This window comes from Otolemur garnettii, unplaced genomic scaffold (assembly GCF_000181295.1).
Source record: "Otolemur garnettii isolate 467f Iridium unplaced genomic scaffold, OtoGar3 scaffold00212, whole genome shotgun sequence".
Taxonomy (NCBI): domain Eukaryota; kingdom Metazoa; phylum Chordata; class Mammalia; order Primates; family Galagidae; genus Otolemur; species Otolemur garnettii.
In genome coordinates this window covers 739,267-766,998 of record NW_003852607.1, presented here as the reverse complement: position 1 = coordinate 766,998, position 27,732 = coordinate 739,267, and the positions used below count along the sequence as shown (strand labels likewise).

The 27,732-nt window shown below is 50.2% G+C and overlaps 1 protein-coding gene across 2 annotated transcripts; it reads left to right on the top strand.

Moving 5' to 3' along the window:
• Positions 1–2,176: 2,176 nt before the first annotated feature.
• PRKCG (protein kinase C gamma) lies at positions 2,177–26,807 on the top strand. Of its 2 annotated transcripts, XM_023507945.1 has the most exons (19): positions 2,185–2,647; positions 3,050–3,081; positions 4,034–4,116; positions 8,991–9,102; positions 9,271–9,402; positions 9,932–10,088; positions 11,508–11,642; positions 11,945–12,032; positions 12,342–12,371; positions 18,817–18,969; positions 19,292–19,480; positions 20,285–20,376; positions 20,466–20,528; positions 20,656–20,794; positions 22,111–22,191; positions 24,167–24,274; positions 25,488–25,628; positions 25,862–26,046; positions 26,126–26,807. In XM_023507945.1, exons 1-19 carry the CDS (start codon positions 2,478–2,480, stop codon positions 26,472–26,474), a joined length of 2,439 nt encoding a protein of 812 aa, XP_023363713.1. In that variant the 5' UTR covers positions 2,185–2,477; the 3' UTR covers positions 26,475–26,807. The 2 variants fall into 2 exon arrangements, with proteins under 2 accessions (XP_003801630.1, XP_023363713.1); XM_003801582.2 differs by having other exon boundaries at positions 2,177–2,647; positions 25,862–26,807.
• Positions 26,808–27,732: the final 925 nt, after the last annotated feature.

The window sequence follows — 27,732 nt, the reverse complement described above, 5'->3', positions numbered from 1 at the left end:
ATCCTTAGGAGAGGTCTCGAATTCTCTCGCCTCCTTTACGGCTTCGAGAATCTCGGAACCCCGACCCGGACCCACAAAAACAATCAAGGACAGAGCCGGGTTGGTGTTCAGAACCCCCTGGGCACCGCTGCAACGCTCAGCCCATCCTCGCGTGGCATGCCGGGAAAGGAAGTTCTCGGCCGCGTCCCGAAAACAGCTGTCCGGAGGTTGGGACTACAGGTCCCAGGATACTCTGCGCCGACAACCCAGGACGGACGCTGGTTGCCCCTGGTAACAGGGCGTTCCCCCCGGAGGGGGTGGGCGGACAGAGCGCCTCAGGAGAGGCGGAGGGGCGGGTGGAGCGCCAAGGGGAGGAGGGCAGGAAGAGACCTACCCCACTCCCGAGACAGAGACTCGCAGAAAGGACTCCCGAGGCAGCCAGACAAGCCGAGATTGAATCACAGAGACGTAGAGACATACAGTGGGGGTGGGGGGGGTGGGGGGAGAGGAGGGAGAAATAGATAAGAGAGAGAGAGTCCCTGGGCAAAGAGAGACAAATGGAGAGGGTCAGAGAGAGAGAGAGAGAAAGATGAGGACGGAGAGAAACTGCATTACAGAGACACGGGGAGGAGATGCAAATATTCGGAGACCCCAGCAACACAGATTCATAGGGCCAAAGACAGAAATAGATTGAATCAGAGAGACACAGAGGGAGAGACCCCACCCCCACCAACACCCCCCGCCAGAGAGAGGGAGCGAGAAAGTCATAGAGCTAGAGAAACAACTAGTGGATCAGAGAGAAAAGGACAGAGATACACAGAGCCAGTGAAGAGAGATCCTGAGTCATAAGGAGGAGAGAGATTCAAATATTCAGAGAGTGAGAGAACCCCCTAGCGACAGAAGGAGAAAGTGACAGAGCCAGAGAGGGTCAGGCACAGTGAAACAGATTGAACCAGAGAGATACAGAGGAGAAATAGGCAAGCAAAACAGAGAGGAGTAGGGGAGAGAGAGATACGAGGGTGGGGCAGGGATTGGTTTCTAGAGCCAGAGAAACACAGCCAGAGAAAAGGAGAGAGATAGAGACAAAAGTATTAATACAACTCTCTATAAAGACAAGAGTGTGCAGAGAGAAAGAGAGAGGAAGAGGAGATGGGAGCATGCATTTAGAAAGCAAGAGAGAGAGAGAGAGACAGAGAGAAAAGAGTGTCACAGAACCAAAAGACTAAATAGAGACAGGGAAAAGGAGAGACTTAGGGAGACAGAAGCAAAAGAATATTTAAGACATTCAGGAAAGACAGAGGGAGACGGATTGAGACAGAGAAAGAGGACCAGAGAGGGTGACAGCCATAGTGGAGACACACAGCAAAGAAAATTTTAAAAGAAATAGAAAAAGTAATTCTCAGAGATAGGGAACGGAAAACAGATTCACCAAGGGTAGGGGGAGAACTCCAGGAATAGAGGGAAAGAAACAGAGGTCAAGACAAAGAAAAAGAAGACCAGTTAGGGTTAGGGCGCAGTGACTCATTCCTGTAATCCTAGCATTGTGAGAGGTCTAACTCAGGCGTTCAAGACCAGCCTGAGCAAGAGCCAGACCTGGTCTCTAAAAATAGCCACACGTTGTGGTGGGCACCCTTTAGTCCCAGCTACTTGGGAGGCTGAGGCAAGAGGATCGCTTGAGCCCAAGAGTTGGAGGTTGCTGTGAGCTGTGATGCCAAGAGCACTCCACAAAGGGTGACAATGTGAGACTCTGTCTCAAAAAGAAAAAAAAAAAATTCCAGGAAGACAAAAGAGACACTCCCAGTGAGAGACAGCCTCGAAAATCCAAAGGCTGGGAAAGCGATAAGGACCCAGAGAGCATCAGATAAAGTGAGATATCAAGCCTGCCTGTTCCCCAGTGGATCACACTGAGCCCAAAGTTTGTTGATTGAAAGAGAGGGACACGTTCAGACACAAATTTTCGAGTGGGCTAGCAGGACCCACCGTGTCACCCAAGTAGAAGAGGAAGGCGGGGCAGGATGACAGATTGGAGGCGGGTGGAGCAAGACTCAGAGGATGCACCCCCCCTTCAGCCAACCTCCGGAGTGGGTGTGTGCACGTGTGGGGCTGGGGGAGGGAGGACATTTGTCCCGTGTCTCAGGGAGGGGGGCGCCTTTAAGCCGAAACCCCGCCCTCTCGGTCGCCCTGGCAACGCCTCCCCCCACCCGGGGCTCCCACATTTCAGCAGGTGCCGGAGCTGGAGCTCCCACCGCCGCCGCCCGTGCCTCCGGCTCCGCGGCGCCCCAGCCTTCGGCGCTTACCGCACCCCCACCACCACTTGTCCGCTCCCCTTGGCGGAGCGGGCGCACCCGCGGGTGCCTCTCCCTGTCCGCGCGCTCCGCGCCTGGAGGTGCCTCGCCCCTCTCCTAGCCACCTCGGAATCACCGCGTCTCCGGCTCCTCTCCCTTCCACCTGTTTCCCCAGAAAGGCAGGATCCTGGTCCCTGCTACGTTCCGGGGGCCATGGCGGGTCTGGGCCCCGGCGGAGGCGATACAGAAGGGGGACCCCGGCCCCTGTTTTGCAGAAAGGGGGCTCTGAGGCAGAAGGTGGTCCATGAAGTCAAGAGCCACAAGTTCACCGCTCGCTTCTTCAAGCAGCCAACCTTCTGCAGCCACTGTACCGACTTCATCTGGTGAGGGAAGGGGGCTGGGGACCTGAGGGAGGAAGGACTAGGGGTGCTGACTCCTCTCACACCAGATTTTCGAGGAAAGAGGGGGCTGTGGTCCTCACTCCTGGGTTCTAGGATGCGGGGGAGGGGCAGTGGACGTCTGGGAGCCTGGACTCCTGGGTCTGAGGGAGGAGGAGGCAGGGATCCTGGAGTCCTTGGTCAGTGGGAGAAAGAACCAAGGGGCTGACTCTCTGAGAGAAGGTCTGGGGACCAAAATTTCTGGGTTCTAGAAAGAGGAGGCAGCTGGAGTACAGACACTTGGCTCCGCGGGAGGAGAGTCAGAGGACTCAGGCCTCCTATGTCTTGGAGAAGTAGGGGGTCCAGGTGTCCCTTTCTTCACTGATCTCAAATCCTTGCCTCTTCTAGGGGTATTGGAAAACAGGGCCTGCAATGTCAAGGTAAGAGCTGGGGACCTGGACTCCTGGGTCCCTCAGGAGAGTGGAGGCTGGAGGCTGGGGCCCCACAGCTGAGGCTGCTTGACACACGTGTTCTCTGGTCCCCAGAGAGGCGCGGGGGAGCCCTGGGCGGGGGGTGTGGCAGAGACACAGCCTGTGGTGGGGAGGGAGCTCTGATGGTGGGGCCACCGCGGAGGTGGTGCTGGGGGCCCCTCCCTCGGCCGGCTCCAGGTGGGGACAGATATTTGGAGAATCTGTTGCCATGGGAACAGGGAGATTTGGAAAAGGGGAGCTGAGGGGGGGAAGCGGGAGGGGGGGCTGAAGATACAAACCCCCCCACTCAGGCTGCTGTCGCCATGACAACACCAATGGTCCTAAGCAGGGGCAAGCCGGGTGGGGTCACTATGGGCAAGTGAGGGCCAGGCGAGGTGGTGGTTCAAGGGGGCGGGAGAGGGGGGGCGAGTCCTCAAGCACCAGCTGCTACTTTTGAGAACAGAGTGAGTCAGGGCCAGGGGGCGGGTGGGTAGCAGCGCCCCCAGACTCACTTCTGCCCAAGTTGCTGCTCTCTGCTGTTTCTGAGGATATTTCTGTTTTCTTTTTGAATCTGTCTGCCTCTCTCCTGGATTTCTTATCTCTGTCCATTGGGCCTGTCAATGGGAATCTATATTCTTTCTCTCTGTCTCTGGGCTGTGTGCACCGAGGGCTGTGTTGCTCTTTCTGTCTTTCTCTGAGTCCATCTCTTGAGCTTCTGTCTCCTGGTGCTTCTCTCTCTCTCTCTGTCTTTCCATGATGAGGTCTGTCTTCTGATTTTGTCTCTGTTGGACTTTCCATGTTGAGATCCCTCTCTCTCTGGTTTTATTTCTGAGTCTGTCTCTTTCCAATTTTCTGCCTATTGGGGGTCTCTCTCTGGATTGATCTGTGTCTCTGTCTGTGTGTCTGTGATTTTCACCTTTAGTCTGCAGCTTTGTGGTTCATCGACGATGCCACGAATTTGTGACCTTCGAATGTCCAGGCGCTGGCAAGGGCCCCCAGACGGACGTGAGTGCCCGGACACCTGGTTCTTCCTCTCAGGCCGCGCCCCCGCCCTCACCCCCTCGGCGTCCGTCCCAATTTCTCCTGCTATTTTTAAGGCTGGGAGGGGAGGGGGGCTGGAGAGATAGGGGGAGCTATCTGGCCCAGATTCCTTGCCCTTGGCCTGGAAAGGGGGAATATGAGGGGGACTGATAGGCTGGGGACACAGGTGGGGGACAGAGAGCAGACAGGGATGAGGGGACCAAAGATAAGGACTTCAGGGAGTGGGCTGTGATCCAGGAGTGAAGAGATTAAAAAAAAAAAACAAAAACTGGCTCGGCGCCTATAGCTCAACCGGCTAAGGCGCCAGCCACGTACACCTAAGGTGGCGGGTTCGAATCCCCAGCCCGGACCCGCCAAACAACAATGACGGCTGCAACCAAAAAATAGCCGGGCGTTGTGGCGGGCGCCTGTGGTCCCAGCTACTTGGGAGGTGGAGGCAGGAGACTCGCTTGAGCCCAGGAGTTGGAGGTTGCTGTGAGCTGTAATGCCATGGCACTCTACCCAGGGGGACAGCTTGAGGCTCTGTCTCAAAAAAAAAAAAACAAAAACTGAGAGCTGAGAAATTTCAAGGCAACCACTGAGGTCCCAAGGTAAGAGGATCTCAGAAAGAGGAACAGAGATGCAGAAAAACATAGACAATCAGAGGGAGGGACTGAAGCAGAAGCAGAGAGAGAGAGAAAAAACACAGAAAGAAAGACAGGGGAATTTGGAGGTACCGAGAGAGAAACACAGAGCTACTCAGACAGAAATGCAGATACCTGGAGAGAGACTAAAATAGAAAACATGGATATAATGTACAGAGATACTCAGAGAGGGAAGCCCAGAAAGATCCTGCAGTACACATGCATACACCAACATGTGCACACACGAAGCTCTCATGTAACTATATGTATGCACACACTCAGGTACATACAACCTCCCCCCACTGCACCTCTCCCTTCACATCAGGGTCTCCCTAGAACAGTCAATGTTGGTGGCCGGGTACAGTGGCTCATGAGTGTAATCTGGAGGCTGAGGCGGGTGGATAGCTTGAGCTCACAAGTTCGAGACCAGCCTGAGCAAGAGCGACACCCTGTCTCTACTAAAAATAGAAAAACTAAGGCAAGAGGATCGCTTGAGTCCAAGAGTTGGAGGCTGCTGTGAGCTATGACACCACAGCATTCTACCCAGGGTGACAGCTTGAGACTTTGTCTCAACAACAACAAAATATCTGGGCATTGTGGCCGGCACCTGTAATCCCAGCTACTTGGGAGGCTGAGGCAAGAGAATAGCTTAAACCCAAGAGTTTGAGGTTGCTGTGAGCTGCAATGCTACGATGCTCTACCAAGGGCTACAAAGTGAGACTCTGTCTCAAAAAAAAAAAAAAAAGCTGGGCACCCCTGCCTGTTCTCACATCATTGTTTCTCTGAGCCTCAGCTTCCTCTTTTATCAAATGGGGCTAGTAAGCTGGCATTGACCAACATAACTGTCTGCAATGAAGGAAATGTTCTCTACACGCCCTGCCCAGGAAGTAGCCACCAGCCAGTGCAGCTAGCAGCACTGAAACAGGGCTACCGTGCCTGAGGAACAGAAATCTATATTTTATTCCATTTGAATTGATTTAAATTTAAAGTGCCACATATGGTTACTGGCAACCAAATGGGACAGCACACATCTAGACATCCTCAGACTTGTTTTGACAGTTCAGTGAAGTCAGGTGGCTGAAGAGTTTCTTCTAGGGTTTGACACAAGGTTGGAGACAGTTTGATGATGTGCAGATGGAGAATAAGGCAGAGAGAGAGCGAATCCACAGAAGTCCATGAGGCATTTTGTCAGCTTATCAGTTGAAGGCAACTGAAACTTACATAGAGGATATATCTTTATAGAATGTATATTGAGCACCACTGTCTACCAGCACTTACTGATTGCCTACTTCAACTCACCTGCTCACCTCCACTACCACCATGAGCTCTGATTTATTAAATGCTCATTGGGACCATTTGTCTAGTATCTTATATACGTAGGATTAGACCTGCACAACAATCAATAAGGTTAGATTAGGTATTTTTCCTGTCTCCATCTGAGCAGAGGCTCCTAAGCCAGAATATCTGGGCTCAAACCTGAGCCCCAGTACTTTTGGTGCTGTGACCTTTCCAGGGTCAATATACTTCTTTGTACTTCTTGAGTTCCTTACCTACAAGACAGGGATGATAATCCTGCCTAACTATGAGGTTGTCTTGAGGTTTTAATGAGTCAGACACTTGGGATGTGGTATCTGGCCCTTAACAAGAGTCAAAATATTGTTTATTATTATTATCATCATTAAAATTACTTTTACTATCAGTGAGGAAATAGAGGTAAATAGGACAGGGTCACTTTTTAAAAATTTCTTCATAACTCAGTGAGTAGGGCACCAGCCGCATACACCAACGCTGGTGGGTTCAAGCCTGGCCCCGACCTGATAAATAACAATGACAACTGCAACCAAAAATAGCTGGGCATTGTGGTGGGTGCCTATAGTCCCAGCTACTTGGGAGGCTGAGACAAGAGAATCACTTAAGCCCAAGAGTTGGAGGTTGCTGTGAGCTGTGATGCCACAGCATTCTACCCAGGGTGACTGTCTCAAAAAAAAAATTTCTTAATGCTCTTGATCTTGTTGAAATAACATGGATCGAGGGCTTAAGAAGTGCTAAGGGGGCCAGGCATGGTGGCTCAGGCCTGAAATCCCAGCACTCTGGGAGACCAAGGCAGGAGGTTGCTTGAGACTGGAGTTCAGGACTGGCCTGAGCAAGATTGCAACCTCATTTCTACTAAAAATTAAATAACTAGGTGGGTGTGGTGGTGGGTGCCTATAGTCCCAGCTATTCCAGAAGCTGAAGCTGGAGGATTGGTTGAACCCAGGAGTTTGAGGTTGTTGTAAGCTAGGCTGAAGCCACAGCACTCTAGCCTGGGTGACAGAGTAAAACTATTTCTGAAAAAAAAAAAAAAGAAAGAAAAAAAAGAAAAGAAAATGTGTTAAGGTATTGGCAAGTGTGATTTCATGTAGTCTTCATCAGACACCTTTCAGAGAGGGCTCATGTCCCTATTTTATTTTATTTTATTTTATTTTTGGAGACAGAGCCTCAAGCTGTCCCCCTGGGTAGAGTGCCGTGGCATTACAGCTCACAGCAACCTCCAACTCCTGGGCTCAAGCGAGTCTCCTGCCTCTGCCTCCCAAGTAACTGGGACCACAGGCGCCTGCCACAACGCCCGGCTATTTTTTGGTTGCAGCCATTATTGTTGTTTGGCGGGTCCGGGCTGGGGATTCGAACCCGGCACCTTAGGTGTATGTGGCTGGTACCTTAGCCGGTTGAGCTATAGGCGCCGAGCCACATGTCCCTATTTTAGAGGGGAAACAAGGCTCAGGAAAGGGGCAGGGATGGGGAGACCACCTAGCTGCAGAGGGGCAGGCAGAGTCAAGATTCAGTCTCTGATTTATCTAACCAGAGCCTCAGTGCTGTTTCCTTTAAATACAAACATTTACTTTGAGAATAATAACAACAGTTTCTGCTGTGCGAACCCTGTGTGTCAGATGCCCTGCTGAGGGCCTTCACACACAGTATCTTGTTTAGTTGGCAGGAACCCTTTGAGTTAGGGTCAGCTGAAGATCTGTAAAGGCCCAGATCATTGAAAGGGATTATGGCAAATGTGTCCTCCCCCCTCCCAAATACATATTCAAAATAGAAACCCCACTAAAATAAATGAAAGTCCAAGAATGTCCTAAATTTTCACCATGATGATAATTCTTTCAGTGCATTCTTAGAAAAAGGCAAATATCAAATTATTTAACTACCAGACATTGCCCCCAGGGGTAGCAGGATGGGGGAGCAGGAGATGCTTTGCTCGTCTTCTAAATTCATGTTTAATTGGGCTCTGGAAATTTAGCATTGCTTCAAGATATAGATTGTTTATTTCCACTTGACAGAGGAGGACGCTGAGGCTCAACACTGGGAATGAATTTGCTAAAAATCACACAGCAGGGTAGTGGCCTAGCTCTTATTTAAATTCAGGGTGGCAGGGTGTGGTGGTTCACATTTGTAATCCCAGCACTTTGGGAGGTTGAGGTGGAAGGATTGCTTGAGGCCAGAAATTTGAGAACAGCCTGGGCACGTAGTGAGACCCTATCTCTAAAAAAATAATTCAGAGCTATGTGGAGATTGCAATAAAATTACTAATAATGACTACAGCACTAATAGCAATGAGAGTAATAGTGTTGAGCACATCGAACATGCTGGGCCCTTCTGTGTTTGTTACACCAGTTTTTTCATTTAGGCCTCTTTAGGTGCCTATTATAACCTAGGGGTCATGTTTCCCATTCCACATGGGCACAGAGAAGGCAGACCTTGCAGTGGGCAGACACTGACAGAAGCTGCCAGTGAAAGATGTGGGGTTCAGGGTGGCCCCACACCCAAGTGCCACTTTTGTCAGTGAGCCCTGCCCTGACCACTGTGTTTTGAATTTCAGTTCCCAACTTCTGGTGGTCCCCATTCCTTATTCATTTTTCTCCAGAGCACCTTTTACCATTTGCTAAACTGTCTTATTTAGGTACTGTGTTTATATTTTGTCTCCCTCCACTAGAAAGTAAACTCCACATGACAAGGAGTTTTTTATTTGATTCGTTCAAGGCTGGGTTCCCACACCAAGATTAGTGCCTGGCACACAGTAGGTGCTCAATAAATATGTGAATAAGTAGAGTGAATAAGTGCTATGAAGCAGGAAAACCTGGAGAGCAAGGTGAAAGGCAGAGTTTAAAAGGCTCCTCACCTGGGGTTTTAGGACCCTCGTCCCGACGTCCCTAAGCGACTCTTCTCTGCCCCCAGGATCCCCGGAACAAGCACAAGTTCCGCCTGCACAGCTACAGCAGCCCCACCTTCTGCGACCACTGTGGCTCCCTCCTTTATGGGCTGGTGCACCAGGGCATGAAATGCTCCTGTGAGTGCTCCAGCCAGCACTTGGCACGAACCGGGCCCCTTCCAAAGCGCAGAGTCTGGGTTCCGGGAGATGCGTGCGCTGGGTGGTAGGGTGATGGAGTGGTGGACGGTGTCGAGGGCTGAGGGTGGGGCCTGAAGTACTACCCTCACCCCATCCTGTCCTCACCAGGCTGCGAGATGAACGTGCACCGACGCTGTGTGCGCAGTGTGCCCTCCCTGTGCGGCGTGGACCACACTGAGCGCCGCGGGCGCCTGCAGCTGGAAATTCGGGCGCCCACCTCGGACGAGATCCATGTCACTGGTGAGACCCCACCCCTTCTCCTGGCTCCGCCCCTTCTCTCGAGTGTTGGGGGGGCGAATTCCCTGGTGCTGGCTCATCCTCCCCAACCCATACCTGGGCCACGCCCCTCTAGACCACCCCCCGCACTCCAGACCCCACCCCTGAAAGTTGGCAACCACCAGGGCCATACCCCTTCTAGCTGAAAGCCTCGCCTCCAGCCAGATCTCTTGCAACTTTCAACGCCTCTTAATTGCCTTTGGGATCTTGAGAGGGTGGGATGAGAGAGAACCTGGTTCCAAGGGAAGCTCCGATTTACCACAGTGATACGGCCAGGGTCCAGACTTTGAGACGCTAATGCGGAAAAGGGCTCTGGGTCTGATTTCTGGGTCGCTTATTGGGGAAAGGGCTTTACAGCCTCTCTTCTGGGTATTGGGGAGGTAAGAGTTCATGAGAAAGGTTACTGAGGGCCTGAGATTCTTGTTGTCGACTGGGGGTGAGGGTTTGGAAGACCCTTTCTAGATCTCTAACCTTCCTTCACCTTCCCCTTCAGTCGGTGAAGCCCGAAACCTCATTCCAATGGACCCCAACGGTCTCTCTGATCCTTATGTGAAACTGAAGCTCATCCCAGACCCTAGGAACCTGACAAAACAGAAGACCCGGACGGTGAAAGCCACGCTAAACCCTGTGTGGAACGAGACTTTTGTGTTGTGAGCCTTGGGTGCAGGGGAGGCTATGATAACTGATGGAGAATGATTTGAGTGTCCTGGTGGCCCACAAGATGCTAGAGAACAAGCTGATAGGAGGTGTTAGGATATATGGAACCCCGAAAAGGGTAGAAGAAGATGGTGGGAGAAAGGAATAGAGTGATCAGGGTGAGGGATGGAGATGTAGAAGCTGAGTGACAGACAGATCTCTGTGTATTTAATTGCCATTACCCACCCACCCCTGCACACACACACACAAACCACCACCACCACCACCACCACCCACTTCTGAGATATGAGAGAGAGCAAGAGAGAATGGGCATCAAGAAACAGATTCTGGGGCGGCGCCTGTGGCTCAGTGAGTAGGGCGCCGGCCCCATAGACCGAGGGTGGCAGGTTCGAACCCACCCCTGCCAAACTGCAACAAAAAAATAGCCGGGCGTTGTGGCAGGTGCCTGTAGTCCCAGCTACTCGGGAGGCTGAGGCAAGAGAATCACCTGAGCCCAAGAGCTGGAGGTTGCTGTGAACAACACTATGGCACTCTACTGAGGGTGACACAGTGAGACTGTGTCTCAAAAAGAAAAGAAAAGAAAAGAAAGAAACAGAGATTCAAACAAAAAATAAACAACTTTAAAAAAGAAACAGAAATAGCCAGGTGTTGTGGCAGGCACCTGTAGTCCCAGCTACTCAGGAGGCTGAGACAAGAGGCTCACGTAAGCCCGAGTTAGAGGTTGCTGTGACTCTGTCTCAAAAAAAAAAAAAAAGAAAGAAAGAAAGAAAGAAAGAAAGAGAGAGAGATTTAGAGGAGGACAGACAAACATGTTGATCAGAGAAGAGACAGACCTAGAGAGGAAAAGAGATCCAGACAAAGCACAGAGGAGGAAGAGGAGAAACGGACTTGTGGGGAGGGTGCATAAAGAGAGAGAGATGGACAGGCAGGCAGAGGCAATAACTCGGAGAGAAAAGACCAGCAAGAGGGACAGAGACTGAAAGAGAAGGAGAAGAGGGGCTTGGAAGAGGCACAAATCTGAAGAGAAACACAGAAGGGAAGGGGGTGAGGGTGAACATGCTAGAGAGAGAAAGAGAAGCCAGTTGACAGATACAGAGACCCAGAGAGAAGAGAGGGGTGCAGAGACCCAGAGGGGAGAGAAACCTGAGAGCAAGACCCAGAGACAGGGATGGGGAGGAGCCAGGAATGTGGCAGGAAGGGAAAGGAACTGAGTAAGGGCTGTCTAGGTTTATCTAATGCCCCAAAGCCACAGGGAGAGAGGGACCCCTTCCAGGAGAATCCAAGGTGAGGAGATACTTTACAAAGCAGAAAACAGCCCCCAGCTCACCACTGCTGCCCCGACCTGCAGCACCAAGGCTGGGGACGTGAGGAGGTCCTTGGGCTCAGCACATCCTCCCCCCACATCCCCGCAGCAACCTGAAGCCTGGTGATGTGGAGCGCCGGCTCAGCGTGGAGGTGTGGGACTGGGACCGCACTTCTCGTAATGACTTCATGGGTGCCATGTCCTTCGGTGTCTCAGAACTGCTCAAGGCACCTGTGGATGGCTGGTGAGGAGCAGGGCTGGGGCCTGGGGATGGACCCCTGTGTCACCATCTCCACCCATGTGGTCTCTCTCCTTTGGACCACTATCTTCCCCACCACCTCCCAGCACACATCTCTCTGTGTCTCTCTCTCTCTCTCCCCTCCCACCCACTTCTCCATCTCTCTCCTTATCTTACTCTTTCTCTCTTTCCATCTCTGTGTCTGTCTCTCTGTGTCTCTTTCCTCCCTTTGGATGTCTTTGCCTCTTTCATGGGTGCCCCGTCTCTCCCTTCCCCTGCCCGCCCTCTGGTCTCCGTCTGTATGTCAGGTACAAGTTACTGAACCAGGAGGAGGGCGAATATTACAATGTGCCGGTGGCCGATGCTGACAACTGCAGCCTCCTCCAGAAGTTTGAGGTACCCAGACCCCAGCTTCCCTGGGAGCCAAGCCCAGCCTCCCACCATTCAGAGCTGGCCTCCCCTACCCATGATTGTCCTCTGGTCCTGGACAATTCCCAGAATTGTCCACAGAATTCCTCCACAATTCCCAGAAGACCCTTGTGTACCTTCCTATGCTCTTCTAGGGGACTTTGACCCCAGGGTCTGATGGAAATTGTAGTTCCTGTCCATCTCTGTGGCTTGGGAGCTTTAGGAACCACTGGCCCCTGCTCTAGGGCAATTCCCTACCTCTCTTGGGGGCCTGACTATGGCTTTCTTCTTCCCCAGGCTTGTAACTACCCCCTGGAATTGTATGAGGTGAGTGGAGCTGACTGGAATGGAGGCGGTTTCTCTCTCCCCCCGATTGTCCCTTTGATTTGTCTTCGTGGGTTGAGCACACATTTTGTGCTAGGTCTCTCATGTGCTTGCTGGATAATCCCAGGATTGAGATGTGAATCTGACCCTGAAGAAACTCCACAAGGTAGGGGCACAGTCACAATACTTAAAATATCAGCCAGGGGGTGGCGCCTGTGGCTCAAGGAGTAGGGCAACAGCCCCATATACTGGAGGTGGCGGGTTCAAACCTGGCCCCATCCAAAAAAGAGAGAGAGAGAGATATGCGGTGTTTAAAAAAAAAAAAAATTCCAGGGCAGCGCCTGTGGCTCATAGGAGTAGGATGCTGGCCCCACATACCAGAGGTGGTGGGTTCAAACCAAGCCCCAGCCAAACAACTGCAAAAAAAAAAAAAAAAAAAAAAGCCAGGAGTGGTGTCAGGCCTGTAATCCTAGCACGCTGGGAAGCTGAGGTGGGTAAATTGCCTGAGCTCACAGGTTCAAGACCAGCCTGAGCAAGACCAAGACCCATCTCTAAAAATAGCTGGGTGTTGTGATGGGTGCCTGTAGTCCCAGCTACTTGAAAGGCAAGGCAAGAGAATCGCCTAAGCCCAAGAGTTAGAGGTTGCTGTGAGCTGTGATGCCACAGTACTCTACTGAGGGCAACATAGTGAAACTCTGTCTCAAAAAAAAAAAAAAGTACATGGAGATGTGCTAAATTAGAGGGATCCCAAGGCATTGAGGAAACCTAGAAAAGGCACTCATCCTGCCCGGAGGAGGGGGTTGAGGGAGCACTTCCTACTTCCTAGAGAGGTCACACCTGTGTTGCTCCTTGAGTTTTTTTAATCTATCAGTCGCTGACTTTTCTCTTTCCATTCATTCACTCATCCAATACCTATTTCTGAGATGTAGCATTAGCCAAGCCCTGTTCTGGGAGTAGAGTCAGGCTACTCCCTGGGGGAATTCCTCTTCTCTCAGAGGAGAGAGCTATGGATAGAGACATGGGCATCACCCAAATGTGTTTGGTAAGGAGATAGCCTCAGGCACTAAGGAGAACCTAGCACAGACGCAGAGTTAAGAAAGCTTCCTAAAGCGTGGGTGATGGCTCACACCTATAATACTAGCATTCTGGGAGGCTGAGAAGGGTAGATTGCCTGAGCTCAGGAGTTCAAGATCAGCCTGAGCAAGAGTGAGATCTGGTCTCTAGAAATAGCCTGGTGTGGTGGGGCCTGTAGTTCCATTTATTTGGGAGACTTGAGGCAAGGGGATCGCTTGAGCCCAAGAGTTTGAGGTTGCTATGAGCTATGACGCCATGGCATTCTACCCACTCTACTGAGGGCAACAAAGTGAGACTGTGTCTCAAAAATTAAAAAAAAAAAAAAAAAAAGAAAGAAAGCTTCCTAAACAAGTGGGACTTGGAGGAAGGGGTAGATTTCCCAGATAAAAGAGAGAGACCAGATTTCCAGGCAGAAAGAAGGAATGCTTTCACTTAATCTTTCAACATCTTTGAGCACCTCCACATGTAAGATATGGTTTTAGTTATTGGGAACATACACAGAACAGGGGACAAGACAGAAAAAAAATCCTTCTTCTGTGGAGCTTACACTTGGGGGAAGACTTTAGACAAAATAAATAAGTACATGATAACATGTTAGGTGATAAGTGACATGGAGAAAAATTAAACATTCCAGAGGATAAGGAATGCTGCTGGGGAGAGTTTTTGCTATTTTAATTACAGTAAGCAGAAAACCTTCATGAGAAAGTGACTTTGGGAAAAAAACTTAAAGGTGGTAGGAGAGTGAGCCACCATGATATCTGGGAGAAGAGCCTTCCAGGCAGAGCAAAGGGCACATAAAAAGGCCCTGAGGAGGGTGCACCAGCAAGGAGGACAGTGAAGTTGGAGCAGAGGAGGAGTGGTCAGAAGTGGGACATGGAAGTCAGGGTGGGAAGTGGGGCACCTTGTCCTTCACTGTGAGGATTTTGTCTGTTAAACCTAGTGAGATGGGAAGGCATTGAAGGGCTCTGAGAAGAGGAGTGGCCTGAGATGAGATCACTGGCTCTGTGTAGAAGGCAAAGGTGGAAGCAAGGAAGCTATTGTGAAGACCCGGGCAGGCAGTGGGTATACTTTGAAGGTTAAGGCGATAGGAAGGGCAGTCAGTACCTGTTTCCTGAGACTTTCACGTATTTTTTTTTTGTGGTTTTTGGCCAGGGCTGGGTTTGAACCCGCCACCTCTGGCATATAGGGCCAGTGCCCTACTCCTTTGAATCACAGGCACCGCTCTTTTTTTTTTTCTTTTTTTTGAGATAGTTTCACTGTGTCCCCCTTGGTAGAGTGCCATGGCATCACAGCTCACAGCAACCTCTAACTCTTGGGCTTAAGCAATTCTCTTGCTTCAGCCTCCTAAGTAGCTGGGACTACAGGTGCTCGCTACAACGCCTGGGTATTTTTTGTTGCAATTCTCATTGCTGTTTTAGCTGGTCAGGGCCGAGTTCAAACCCACCACCCTTGGTATATGGGGCCGGTGCCCTATCTACTGAGCCACAGGTGCCACCCAGCAACCTCAGATTCTTGAGTTTAAGTGATTCTCTTGCCTCAGCCTCCCAAGTAGCTGGGATTACAGCAACTACCACAATGCCTGAATATTTTTGTTGTTGTCATTGTTGTTTACAGGCCCAGGCTGGGTTTGAACCCACCAGCCCCAGCAGAGGAGGTAAGGCCCATGGCTGAGGTTTCTCCAAGCTAAAGCCATAAGGCCAAGTGTGTTTGGGGACAGCTAAGAAATCTGTTCAGTGGAGTGGAAAAATCTGTGGCCCATGCTGGAAATTGAGGCCAGTCCCACTCATTCATTTAACAAACATGTACTGAGTGCCTTCTATAGGCCACATGCTGTTTCTGGTGCTGGAGAATTAGTAATGAAAGGACAGATGATCTGAGCTCCAGAGCTTCTGCTGCACTGGGAGGTCCTGATCCATTAAGGGGTGATCTCAAAGTGGCAAGAACTGGGAGGGAGAGTCCCAAAGCCTGGAAGCTTGAGAGGTGTGAGAGGGGCAGATGATGGCACAGGGTCCTTTGGTATGTGTAGCTACTGGAAGGGGATACAGCGATCATAGATTCCTGGCAACCTCCCACATGGGACATGGCTTGGAGGCCCCAGGCGCCTCCCTGCCGGGCACTCAGACAACAGGGTCCTCAACATCCTCTACTGAGAGCCAGGGAGCACAGGGCCCTTTGGACATGTTTCTTGTCCCCTGTAAACTGCTGCCTGCCTTCCTCTACCCAACACAAGCAGAGGACTCTGGTTGGTGGAGGCTTGAGTTACTACATTTAATTTTTTTTTTTTTTTTTTTTGAGACAGAGCCTCAAGCTGTCCCCCTGGGTAGAGTGCCGTGGCATTACAGCTCACAGCAACCTCCAACTCCTGGGCTCAAGCGAGTCTCCTGCCTCCGCCTCCCAAGTAACTGGGACCACAGGTGCCCGCCACAACGCCCGGCTATTTTTTGGTTGCAGTAGTCATTGTTGTTTGGCGGGTCCAGGCTGGGGATTCGAACCTGCCACCTTAGGTGTATGTGGCTGGCGCCTTAGCCGGTTGAGCTATAGGCGCCGAGCCACTACATTTAATTTTATGCATAATAATAAAGCAAGTACAGTGATAGAAAAAAAAAAAAGTTGACTGGTGCCCTAACCACATGCACCGAGGATAGCAGGTTCAAACCCAGCCCAGACTAGCTAAACAACAAAGACAACTGCAACAAAAAAATAGCTGGGCATTGTGGCGGGTGCCCGTAGTCCCAGCTACTTTGGAGCTGAGTCAAGAGAATCGCTTAAGCCCAAGAATTGGAGGTTGCTGGGAGGTGAGACACCATGGCACTCTACCGAGGGGAACATAGTGAGACTCTGTCTCAAGAAAAAAAAAAAGAAAAAAATCTCTGTGACAGAGGGTGACATGCTATAATGGAGACAATGCAGGACCACAAACTTGAGGCACCCCAGTAGAGGTGACACTGGAGTTGCATCAAGTACTGGCAATAGAATCTCCAAGATTAAACACCAGCACCAATTTGCTATCTAGGCTTTTCTTGACCCACCCACCCTTCCTTACTCCCTTCCTTCCTTCCTTCCTTTTCTTTGAAACAGTGTCTCACTATGCCACCCTCAGTAAAGTAAGGTGACATCACAGCTCACAGCAACCTCAAACTCTTGGGATTAAGTGATTCTCTTGCCTCAGCCTCCCAAGTAGCTGGGAGGTAGGTGGGACTACAGGTGCCTACCACAACACCCGGCTTTTTTTGGTTGTAGTTGTCATTGTTGTTTGGCAGGCCCAGGCCAGGTTCAAACACTCTAGCCCTGGTGTATGTGGCCAATGACCTAGCTGCTGAGGCCTTGAGTCTAGAGATGAAGTCTTTCTCTTGTTAAAGCTGGTCTCAAGCTCTTGAGTTCGAGGGATTCTCCTGCCTCAGCCTCCCAGAGTGCTAGGATTACAGGCATGGGCCACCGTGCCCAGCTTCTCTTGACTCTTATAGAAACTTTCACAAGGGTTTTCAGGTTCTGTGTGTGAACTTGGACAGAGTGCATCCCTGTTGTTCACAGCTGTATGTTCTATGTGTGGTCCACCTGCGTCAGAATTATAAGAGTACTTACATTAAAAACCCTGTTTCTTGGCCTCTCTGCAGACCTGCCACATGAGACTCTCTTTAAATGGCTGAATGTCTGTGTATGTCTGCATGCTGAACAAACTCTTCAGAGGTTTTTTTTTTTTTTTTTCATGGTTAAGTTTGAGAACTGCCTGCTCAGGAGACAGAGAAAACAGCAGAAGGAAATTCTGTCTCAGAGAAGTAGAATATCTTTGAGATGAGCAAGGATGATCTTCCTGTGCATTTAACTGAAAGAGGTTTAGTCTGTCCGGGAGACCTGGCAGACAGTAGGCAAAGCCGTGGAGGCTGCAAGTCAGGGATGGAATGCATCCCTGTTGTTGTTCACAGCTGTCTCCCACAACTCAGTAAGCACCAATTAATATTACCAATGAGTACCTACCACGTGCCAGTAGTAGGTACGGGGGTAACAATACCAGTAGTAGGTACGGGGGTAACAATACAGCAAGTACAAGCAGGTCTTATTGCTGTCCAGGTCCTGCTGTAAAAGCCTTGCATATGTTTATGTAGCTAATCTTTACAACATATCTATGTGGGACATAGTCATGTCCCTGCTTTGTAGATGAGGTTATGAAGATGTCCCCGTAAGGGGCAGAGCCAGGTCAGAATGGAGGCAATCAGACTGCCCTTCTGCACAAGATTGCATCATCCAATAAATACTTTTTGTGTCCCAACTGTGTCCCAGGTTCTCTTACTGTGTCTTGGGAAACAAAGCCTACCACTGCTTAGGGAGCTCATAGGCAGTAAGCAGACATATGCAAAATTACTAACAGAAATAGTACAAAGAAAATGTCTGTGGTGGCAAAGGGGAGCTAAGAGGGGCCCTTGACAAGTTAGAAAGTCTAGAGAGGCCTCCAGGAAGTGATGTTTGAGTCAAGGTCTAAACAAAGGATATTTGAGAGGACACTAGAAGGAAATGGGAGGGAAGAAACCCAAAGGCCCTGAGGGGGCAGAGAGGACAGCAGGTGTGCAGCCAGGGTGACTGGATCTAGGAGCCTGGCTTTGTAAGCCTCACGGAATAAATGCAGAGAGAAGCTATTAGAGGGTTTGCAAACATAGGGGAGACATGACCTGGTTTATTTATTTTTAAATTGGTCCTTCTGTCTGCTGAGTAGAGAATGCTTTAGAAAAAGCAACAATCAATGTAGGGACAAGTGTGGAAGCTATTACAGCAGTTCAGTCATTGGAGCCCCTCTTGGGGACCACAGCAGGAAAAGGTGGGGAAGGCACCCAAGCTTAAAGCCCAGTGTGTTCCCCAGACTGACTAGTAACCAGTGGCAGCAGCAGCACTGGGAACTTGCTGGAAACACATACTCTCCAGTGCTGCCCCAGATTTGTGGAATCAGAAAATCTGGGAGTGGGACCCAGCCATCTGCTTTACCAAACTCTCTATGGGATTCTGGCTTAGAGATGAAGAGCAGCAACTTTAGCCCTGAAGTGCTTGGGTTTGATTTCTGGCTGTGCCCTTTATTTACACCCATGTGACTGGGCATGTTACTTATCGTCTCTGTGCTGGTTTCCTCTTCTGTAAAATCAGGATGATAGCAGGGTTTTCCAGAGATGGCATATAGTAAGCTAAATGTTAGTTAAATAATAAACAAACCCTGCAGACTATGAAAAGTCAGAAAATTAAGCCAAAGATGGGGTGGAAGGCTGGCAATCTCCACCACCACCCCCACCACCACCAATCCCTTTCATTCTTAGATGCTGTGCCTCTTGGGGGCTGTCTCCTTGTTCCTATTCAGGCTTTGACTCCTTCTGGATTTGTCTCTTTCTCACAGCGGGTGCGGATGGGTCCCTCTACCTCTCCCATCCCCTCCCCTTCTCCGAGTCCCACCGACTCCAAGCGCTGCTTCTTTGGGGCCAGCCCAGGACGCCTGCACATCTCTGACTTCAGCTTCCTCATGGTTCTAGGAAAAGGCAGCTTTGGGAAGGTTGGACTCCTGTGGTTCTGGGAAAAGGAAGGATGTCTGTGAAGAGTTTAGGTTTTTGGTCCTTAGGGAGGGAGTAGGAGGAGAGGGATACTAGGCTTCTGAGTCCCCAAATATGGTTCTGTTGGGCTGCAGGGGTTCCTGGAAAAAAGAGGTATAAAGATGCAGATACTTTCCCTGAGGGTGTGTACAGCAAAGTCAGGGTACCCAGTCCCTTGACAGAGAGGGGAAGGAACTGAGATCCTATTTCTCTGTGTTCCTGAAAGGGAGAGGGGCAGGTTCTAAGTTGCCAAAATGGACTAGTCATTTGGACTTCTGTTCATAGGTGATGCTGGCCGAACGCAGGGGCTCCGATGAGCTCTACGCCATCAAGATCCTGAAAAAGGACGTAATCGTCCAGGATGACGACGTGGACTGCACTCTGGTGGAGAAACGCGTGCTGGCGCTGGGGGGCCGTGGTCCTGGCGGCAGACCCCACTTTCTCACCCAGCTCCACTCCACCTTTCAGACCCCGGTAAGAAAGGAGAGGACAGAGGCCGGCCCTGGGCCCTGCCTCACCTCCTTGTGGATGGATGAGGCATCCGTTTTGGGTTTCTGAGTTTAGGACAAGGCTAAAGAACCTGCTTTCTCTGCGTGGGTGTGGCCAGAATGCAGGGCTCTGGGGCGTGGTCAGAAGAATAGGCGTGGCCAGAATGCCTGTTGCAGAGATGAGCTTGGTCCTTAGAGAGTGTAGCCAGCTCTGGATTTTTGAGCAAAGGCGTGGAGGAAAATGACTTCAAGGTGGACGTGACCAGCAATGGGCTCCGAGTGATGGGGTCATCTTTTTTGGAGTCTGACTGAAGGACACGTTAGAAACGGAGCATTTCCCTATTTCCCTAAGATCAAGGCACGGGGCAAAGAATTAGAAACATCAGAGTTTTGAGAAGGCATGACTCTTATTTCCAAAGGCTCTGAATGAGCACGGCCGGCTTCCTGGATTTCAAACAAATCAATTGTAGGCGAGGCCTGAACAACTTTGGCCTCTAACAGGTGGCCAGAATTGTATATGTGTGTGAGTGGCTGGCTGTGGAAAGAGGTTTTGGTGTTCCTGGATTTCCTCAATCTACAATTCTGAAAAGGCATGACCAGAACACCTGAGAGATTCTGAGGTAGCAGGGTCAGAACCTTAAGGGCCCTCCCAGTGGGTGTGCCCTGGTGCGCTGGGTTTCGGGTTGGGTGAATTCAGAGCCTTACATGTTTGTCCCGAAGGGGTAGGAAAAGAGTTTCCCAACCCCAGGTAGATGTGGCCCCGCCTCTAAGCCTACCGACTCCTCCCCAGGATCGCCTGTATTTCGTGATGGAGTATGTCACCGGGGGAGACTTGATGTACCACATTCAGCAGTTGGGCAAGTTTAAGGAGCCCCACGCAGCGTGAGTCTCAGTCAAGAGAGAAGGGAGGGGAAGGTGGAAAGGGGTAGGGTCCAGCCACTGACCTTCTGGCTTCCCACCTGCTTCTCCAGGTTCTACGCAGCAGAAATCGCCATAGGCCTGTTCTTCCTCCATAATCAGGGCATTATCTACAGGTGAGCAGCCCCAGAACTTTCCATCGAGGGACATCAGTCCCCTGGAGGGGAAGGAATTCAAACTTAGACCTCCAGCTTGGTGAGTTCAACCTTCCCACAATTTTTATCCCATACTCCCATCCTCCAGGGACCTGAAGCTGGACAATGTGATGCTGGATGCGGAAGGACACATCAAGATCACTGACTTTGGCATGTGTAAGGAGAACGTCTTCCCTGGGACCACAACTCGCACCTTCTGCGGGACCCCGGACTACATAGCCCCTGAGGTAACTGAGCCTCTGCTAGGCCCACTCTGAGATCTCTTAGTTGGTGTGGCTGGCTGTCTAGTATTCACAGTGGGTGAGGCCTGATCCTGGGCCCTTGTCGTGAGTTGTAGACATTCTTACTCGGCAAGGACTCCTCCCTTCATGGCCAGTCCAGCTCAGGCAAGCTCTGTGCACTAAGCTTACTAAGTGGGTGGAGCTGGGTCTCTAAATAGGTAAGGTGGGCAGGACCTGTGGGTGAGTGTTCTGAGAGAGTGGGACCAGCTCGTGGGAATTCTGTGTAGTGCCTGTTCCTGGACCATGCCAAGGAGGTGGAGACTATTTCTAGTGTGCTCTGAGTGGGTGTGGCTGGTCCACTGAGAACAGTGAGCCTGTGGATGCTGTCTCTTGAATATTCTAACTGGGCAGGGCTTGCCCTATGGTATTCAGTTGGATGGATACTCATTTCATAAATATTGTGCAAGGCTCTCTGATCTAAGTGGTCTGGCCTTCTGTGTTGAACTTTCTAAGAGGGCAGGATCAGATCCTCAAGAATCCTTAGAGAGCAGACGCTGTACTCTGAGTATTTTACGTTGCTGGAGTATTGCTGACTTTGTTGAGGTGGTGGAGCTGACTCTCTGGATGTACATAAAAGTGGATAGAGCTCATGACCTGATTTTTCCAAGTTTGGAAGGATGTTGTATGGATGGTGCTGCCCTTTGATCTTTTCAAGGGCAATCCCCAAGCAATCAATTTTGGTGATCACAAAACTTGACTGGTATTCAGAATCACCTGTGGAAAATTTGAAAAATACACAGGAATTGAAAAATTCCTGACTCCAATTCTAGCTTATGGAGGTTGGAATTCTTCAGGGCTGGGAACATCTATTATTTTTGTATTTTTTATTGATACATCACAGTTGTGCAAAATTTGGGGGGGGGTACATGTGATATTTTGATAGAAACATCTATTATTCAAATTAGTTCCTTAGATGAGCCTGATATGCATCCAGGTTAAGAATCACTGGTCTGCAAAATGTAGTCTTATACATCTGATATTTGAAGGGGAGGGTCTAGTTACCCAAATATTCTAGGTTGGTGGAATTTGTGATTTGGTCCATAGGGAGTCTTTGTATTTGAGACCAAAGGAATGTTCTAAATAGCTAAACTTTATTTCCTAAATTGCCCAAAGGGCAGAGCCCTGGCCAAAATATTCAGAGTGGGAAGTGCTTGTGCTGAAAGCAATTAAAGTGGGCACAGTGCCAAAGGGGCAAGACCAGAGGCATCATAGACTTCTTAAAGAACAAATCATGATTCCCTGCCTTCCACCCTCCCCACTAGATTATTGCCTACCAGCCCTATGGGAAGTCTGTCGATTGGTGGTCCTTTGGAGTTCTGCTATATGAGATGTTGGCAGGACAGGTAAGGGAAGATGGGGAAAAGCTGAAGTGGCTAATGGCAATACAGAGTGGGGTGTCACCTGTACATGACCTTTTTCTGAGGAGAAGCAGGTTAGAAGGGAGGTTTATAATCTAACTGAGATAGGCCTAGCCCTACAAGGTCATACTGGATAGCGCTGTCCGTGGTCCTGAAGCATTATATTAGCATAGACCCAGGGATCTTAATCTCTCTCTCTCTCTCTCTTTTTTTTTTCCCCAAATACCATGAACACATTCACCCTACATGCTAAATGCTAAAGTAGCAGTCTGGTTAAGCCTGTAGACTTCTTCTCAGAAGAATGTTTTTTAAATGCATAAAATAAAAATAATGCATCAACCCCCCTCAATCAAAACTATAAAACTTAAGTGAATCTAAATCAAGCAGCTAAATTAACTTAAATGTATACAGTTGTATAAATATTAAAAACTTGGATATGTACATATATGCGATCTCCTATTAATGCATTGAATAGTAAGCTCTGATGGTAATTAGAAGTAGGAAGAATTAATAGGACTCTTGAAGTAGCAATGACTGATAATTTAAAATATCTAATGGCAGGGAGTTGTGGCTCATACCCGTAATCCTAGCTTTCTGGGAGGCTGAAGTGGATGGATTATGTGAGCTTAGGAGTTTAAGACCAGCCTGAGCAAGAGTGAGACTACATCTCTACCAAAAATAGAAAAACTAGCCAGGCGTTGTGGTAGGTATGTGTAGTGCCAGCTACTAGGGAAGCTGAGGCAAAAGGATTGTTCAAGCCAAAGAATTTGAGATTGGTGTGAGCTATGATGCCACCATGGCACTCTATCAAAGGTAACAGAAATCTGTCTAAAAAAAAGAATCTATGGGTAGCGCCTGTGGCTTAGTGGGTAGAGCGCCGGCCCCATATACCAAGGGTGGGGGGTTCAAACCTGGCCCCAGCCAAATGTCAACAAAAAAATAGCCAGGCCTTGTGGCGGGCAGTAGTCCCAGCTATTCAGGAGGCTGAGGCAAGAGAATAGCCTAAGCCTAAGAGTCGGAGGTTGCTGTGAGCCATATGATGCCACAGCACTCTACCAAGGACAATAAAGTGAGACTCTGTCTCTACAAAACAAAACAAAACTACAACTCTCATGTGATAAGGAAATATCTATCATTTCTGTTTGATGAACTCACAAGTGCTGCTGCTGCCTACATTTATAATCGAAGGAAATGCTTAATTTCAGTTAGAGGTCTAAAAACATAAAGATGCAGTATTTTTTTCCATTCAATTTCACAGACCCCTCAGTTATGTAGAGACTCCCTAAACTCCACATTAAGAATCCTTGCCTTGCCAGGCATGGTGGCCATGCCTATAATCCTAGCATTCTGGGAGGCCGAGGTGGGTGGATTGCTTGAGTTCAGGAGTTCAAGGCCTGAACAAGAGCGAGACCTGTCTCTAAGAAATAGCTGATTGTTGTGGTAGCCACCTGTAGTCCCAACTACTCTGGAGGCTGAGGCAAGTGAATTGCTTGAGCTCAGGAGTCTGAGGTTGCTGTGAGCTATTATTCCAAAGCACTCTACTGGGGGTGAGACAAAGTGAGACTTTGTATAAATAAAAAAAAATCCTTGCCTTGGTATTGCTTTCTCTAACACCAGAAGACTGGGAAACATTCATCCTACCAAAAGAATGTTTTTTCCTCTCTTTTACCTTAATGACATATTGCCTAATTAACACCCTGCTGATGTACATAGTAGATAAAGAGGAACAGATCAGCCAAGAGCTACACTGAGCTGAGGCCACTGAGATAGGAAACTAGAGAGTTGGAGCAGGAGAAAGATAAAGCGTTGGTGGTCTGGTTTGATCTCTCTCCAGGAAGTAGTCAGTGAGGGGGTGATGTCAATGGCCAGTCATATTCATGGTGGAAGATGAGAGTGTGTAGAAGGACTGGGAAAGGCAATTTGGCAAATCTCTGACTCTTTATCCCCTCCATTTTCATAGCCTCCTTTTGATGGGGAGGACGAGGAGGAGCTGTTTCAGGCTATCATGGAACAAACTGTCACCTACCCCAAGTCGCTTTCCCGGGAAGCCGTGGCCATCTGCAAGGGGGTGAGAGCCCCCTGACTCCAAGCTTCCCCTGACTCACAATCCATGCACCCCATCACTGCCTCAGTGCCCATTGGAAAAAAATATTCCCACTCCTCAAGTTACTTTACTTCCATCTGCTGGAAAAGCTGATACAATACATAGGTTTTGTTACAATGACTTACAGCCCTGCTGCCACCTCTGTCTCATTCTTCTCTGCTGTCCCACACTCCCCAGCTCCCTGCTCCCTGCTTTCAGGAAGTGCTGAAAGGCCAAGGCCTCTCTTTCCGGAGACAAGTGGGTCAGGTGAACTTAACTTCTGCAGTTTTTCTTCCCATGGGATCTTAGGCAAGCCACCCAAACTTTGTGAGCCTCATCCTCTTCTTCTGCTGTTGCACAGAGTTAAGAAAACACCTGGCCTGTAGCAAGTTCTTAGCAAATGTTAGCACACTTCTTTCAGACCCCATCTCCACATCTCTCTGTCTCTCCCTGGTTTTTGTCGCATACCTCTGCCTCCATCTACCTACATATGATGGGGCTCTCTGTGTCTCTGCCTTTTCTGTCTCCTTCTCTATCTCTGTATTTTGTATTTCTCTCTCTGTCACTCTCACACTCATACCCTTGCTGTCCTACAAACACATTCTGCATCTCTCTCCCTTTTTCTGTCTTCCCCTTTCTCTGGGTCTCTGCTCTCAAATTGGATCTTTTCTCTCTCTCTCTCTCTGGGTGTTTGTCTCCTGGGTCTCCATCCTTTTCTTTTTATGGGTTTCTGACCCCCTGGTTCTCTTCTGCCTCCTCCTGTATCTGGATTTCTTCCCTCCCCCACGGGTCTATATGTCTTCTCTCTGAATCTTTATTCCCCCTTTTCTCTGGATCTCCAACCTCTTCTTTCTCTTTTCATCCCTCTCTGGGTATCTTCTCCATGTACCCTCCTTTCTTTCTGGGTCCTCTGCTTCTCACAATCTCACACCTTGATTTTTTCTCTTTTTTGTCTGGCCTTGGGCCTCTGGATCCGGAATTCATTTTTTCCCATTCTCATTTATTCTCCCTCTTCTTCCTCCTCTCTTCCTCTCTTCCATTCCTCCCCTCTCTCTTCATCTCTGTTTTTTCTCGCTGTTCTCTCTCTCTGGATCTCTATGCCTGTGTCACTTGGGTTCTCTCTCTCTCTTTTTCATTCTGAGTCTCCCTATCTGGGACTCTGTCTGTCCATCTGTCTCTATGTCTATGTTTCCCACAGTTCCTGACCAAGCACCCAGGGAAGCGCCTGGGCTCAGGGCCAGATGGGGAACCCACCATCCGAGCACATGGTTTTTTCCGCTGGATCGACTGGGAGCGACTGGAACGGTTGGAGATTGCGCCTCCATTCAGACCACGCCCGGTCAGTTACCTAGGCAACAACAACAAAAACCGGGATCCCAGGAAGGGTGGGGTACCCATGAGTGTCAATACCCATATATGGCGGTTGGGTGAGGTTCCCTCTGTGGAGACTCCCCTCGCATAAAGGAAGGCTATGTAGTAATCCTGCAAGAGACAGAAGATGAGTGCAGGATATAGAGGACACCCAAGGAGCAGGCAGAGATTCTTAACTTTTCCTCCTCCTGTTTCCCACAGTGTGGTCGAAGCGGCGAGAACTTCGACAAATTTTTCACACGTGCAGCGCCAGCGCTGACACCCCCGGACCGCCTAGTCCTGGCCAGCATAGACCAGGCTGATTTCCAGGGCTTCACCTACGTTAACCCTGATTTCGTGCACCCGGACGCCCGCAGCCCCACCAGCCCGGTGCCTGTGCCAGTCATGTAATCTCACCTGCCACCACTAGGTGTCTCTAGTATCCCCTTTGCCATGCCACCTGCTCCACCCCCTTCCGGATTCCAGATCCTGCATCTCAGCGTTCTGGCCTCTGCCCTCATGGTATCTAGATGCCCCTCCCAAGCGTCTCTGGCATTCTAAACTCCATACAGTTTCTGGAGCCGTCCTATGTTCTAGATTCTGTTGTGCCAAACCCTATATCTTCCCCTACCTTAGCATTCTGGACTCCGCTCTAACAGGTTCAAGGACCACCACCACCATCCCAACTCCATGGGATTTGAGACTCCTTCTTGGTAGTTCTATGCCTCCCCCGACCCCAGAAATAATCTCATGGGGTTGGCTCTTCCAGACTCAGATTCCAGAGCAAACCTCAACCTCCAAGGCCCCTTCCATCTTCACTCCAGTTCTAGAGTAAGTGGGAGGCTGTGCCCCCATCCTCCAGTACTCCCTCCTTCTATGCTCTGGGGATCCTTGGGATATTTGAAGGATTCTTTCCCCAACTATTCCCAATAGCTTTTGTTCTGGACTTCCCCATCCCAAACCCACCACCGCTCATATTAATCCCTAACCCCGCCTGCCGGTGCATGGCTCCAGTCTTGCTGGGAACCATCCCCTCCCCTCTCCAGTGCCTGCCATTTTCTGGGAATCTCTTCTCTCCCTCTTCCTCCCCCCTGTTCTTCCTTCTCCCCTCTCCTTAGTCTCTCCCACCCAGCCACAGCTGCTGGAGAATAAATTTGGGATGCTGATGCTGAAGTGTTTGGATGTTTTCTTGTAAGCTTGGAGAATGAGGGGAGTGTGGAGGTGGAACTGTACATAGAAACAAACACATAGAGAGGTGGGGGGGGGCAGGGATGGAGGGAAAGCACAGAGACCCATAAAGTGAGACATACACTACCCACAGCAAGAGAGAAAGGAAAACAGCGTCACACACACAGCCAGAGAGAGGACCTAAGTGGGCAGATGCATGTGGAAAGATGTATCCAAAGATAACAGAGTGTCAGAGACCCGGGGCACAGATGCCCTAGAGACCTTAGGCACACATCGCAGGCTCCCTCGCGGCCTGGAGTCTCTTCCTCTAGAAGAAGCCCCAGAGGAGAGAGGAATGGCGGGCCTCCTACTGAGAAACCAGAGTCTTGATCAGAGAAAAAGACCCCCAAACAGAGAAATCCAATCAGCCAGAACCCCTAAGCGCAAGAGTCAGCGGCGAAGGAGAAGGCAGAAAGCCGCGCCTCCCGACCCTCCTTCCCCTGACCCACTTGAGAGTCGGGGGAGTGGAACGGACAGTCCAAATAGACTACATTTCCCAGTAGACATCGTCGCAGACCCTTCCCCCAAGTGCGACCCTTGCCGCCAAGGCTGATGGGAAACGTAGTCCCCTGGCAGCGGCTGGCTGGCCGAGTGGAGTGCCTCTGCCTGTGCGTTTGGAGGGGACTGAGCCCCAAAGATTTGCAGGCTCCCTCGCGGCCCCGGAGTCTCATCTTCTCTGCAGGCCCCTGGGTTGCCAGACCCGGCCCAGCTGGATGCTGTGCCGCTCCCCACCCCCACCGTCTCTCCCATTGCTGCTACGGTACCCCCATCCCGCGTCCGCAAGGCCCGGCCCCAGCCCCCCACTCCGACCCTCGGCGGGCGGCCTGCCCCTTTAAGAGTGGCCCCGCTGACATCACGGCGGGGGG

Excerpts from the sequence above, each read along its gene's own strand:
- PRKCG (XM_023507945.1), top strand. The coding sequence starts at position 2,478 with ATGGCGGGTCTGGGCCCCGGCGGAGGCGATACAGAAGGGGGACCCCGG. Across the intron at positions 4,117-8,990 it reads GCAAGGGCCCCCAGACGGAC|GATCCCCGGAACAAGCACAA; the intron begins GTGAGTGCCCGG and ends CTCTGCCCCCAG. Across the intron at positions 20,529-20,655 it reads AATCAGGGCATTATCTACAG|GGACCTGAAGCTGGACAATG; the intron begins GTGAGCAGCCCC and ends CCCATCCTCCAG.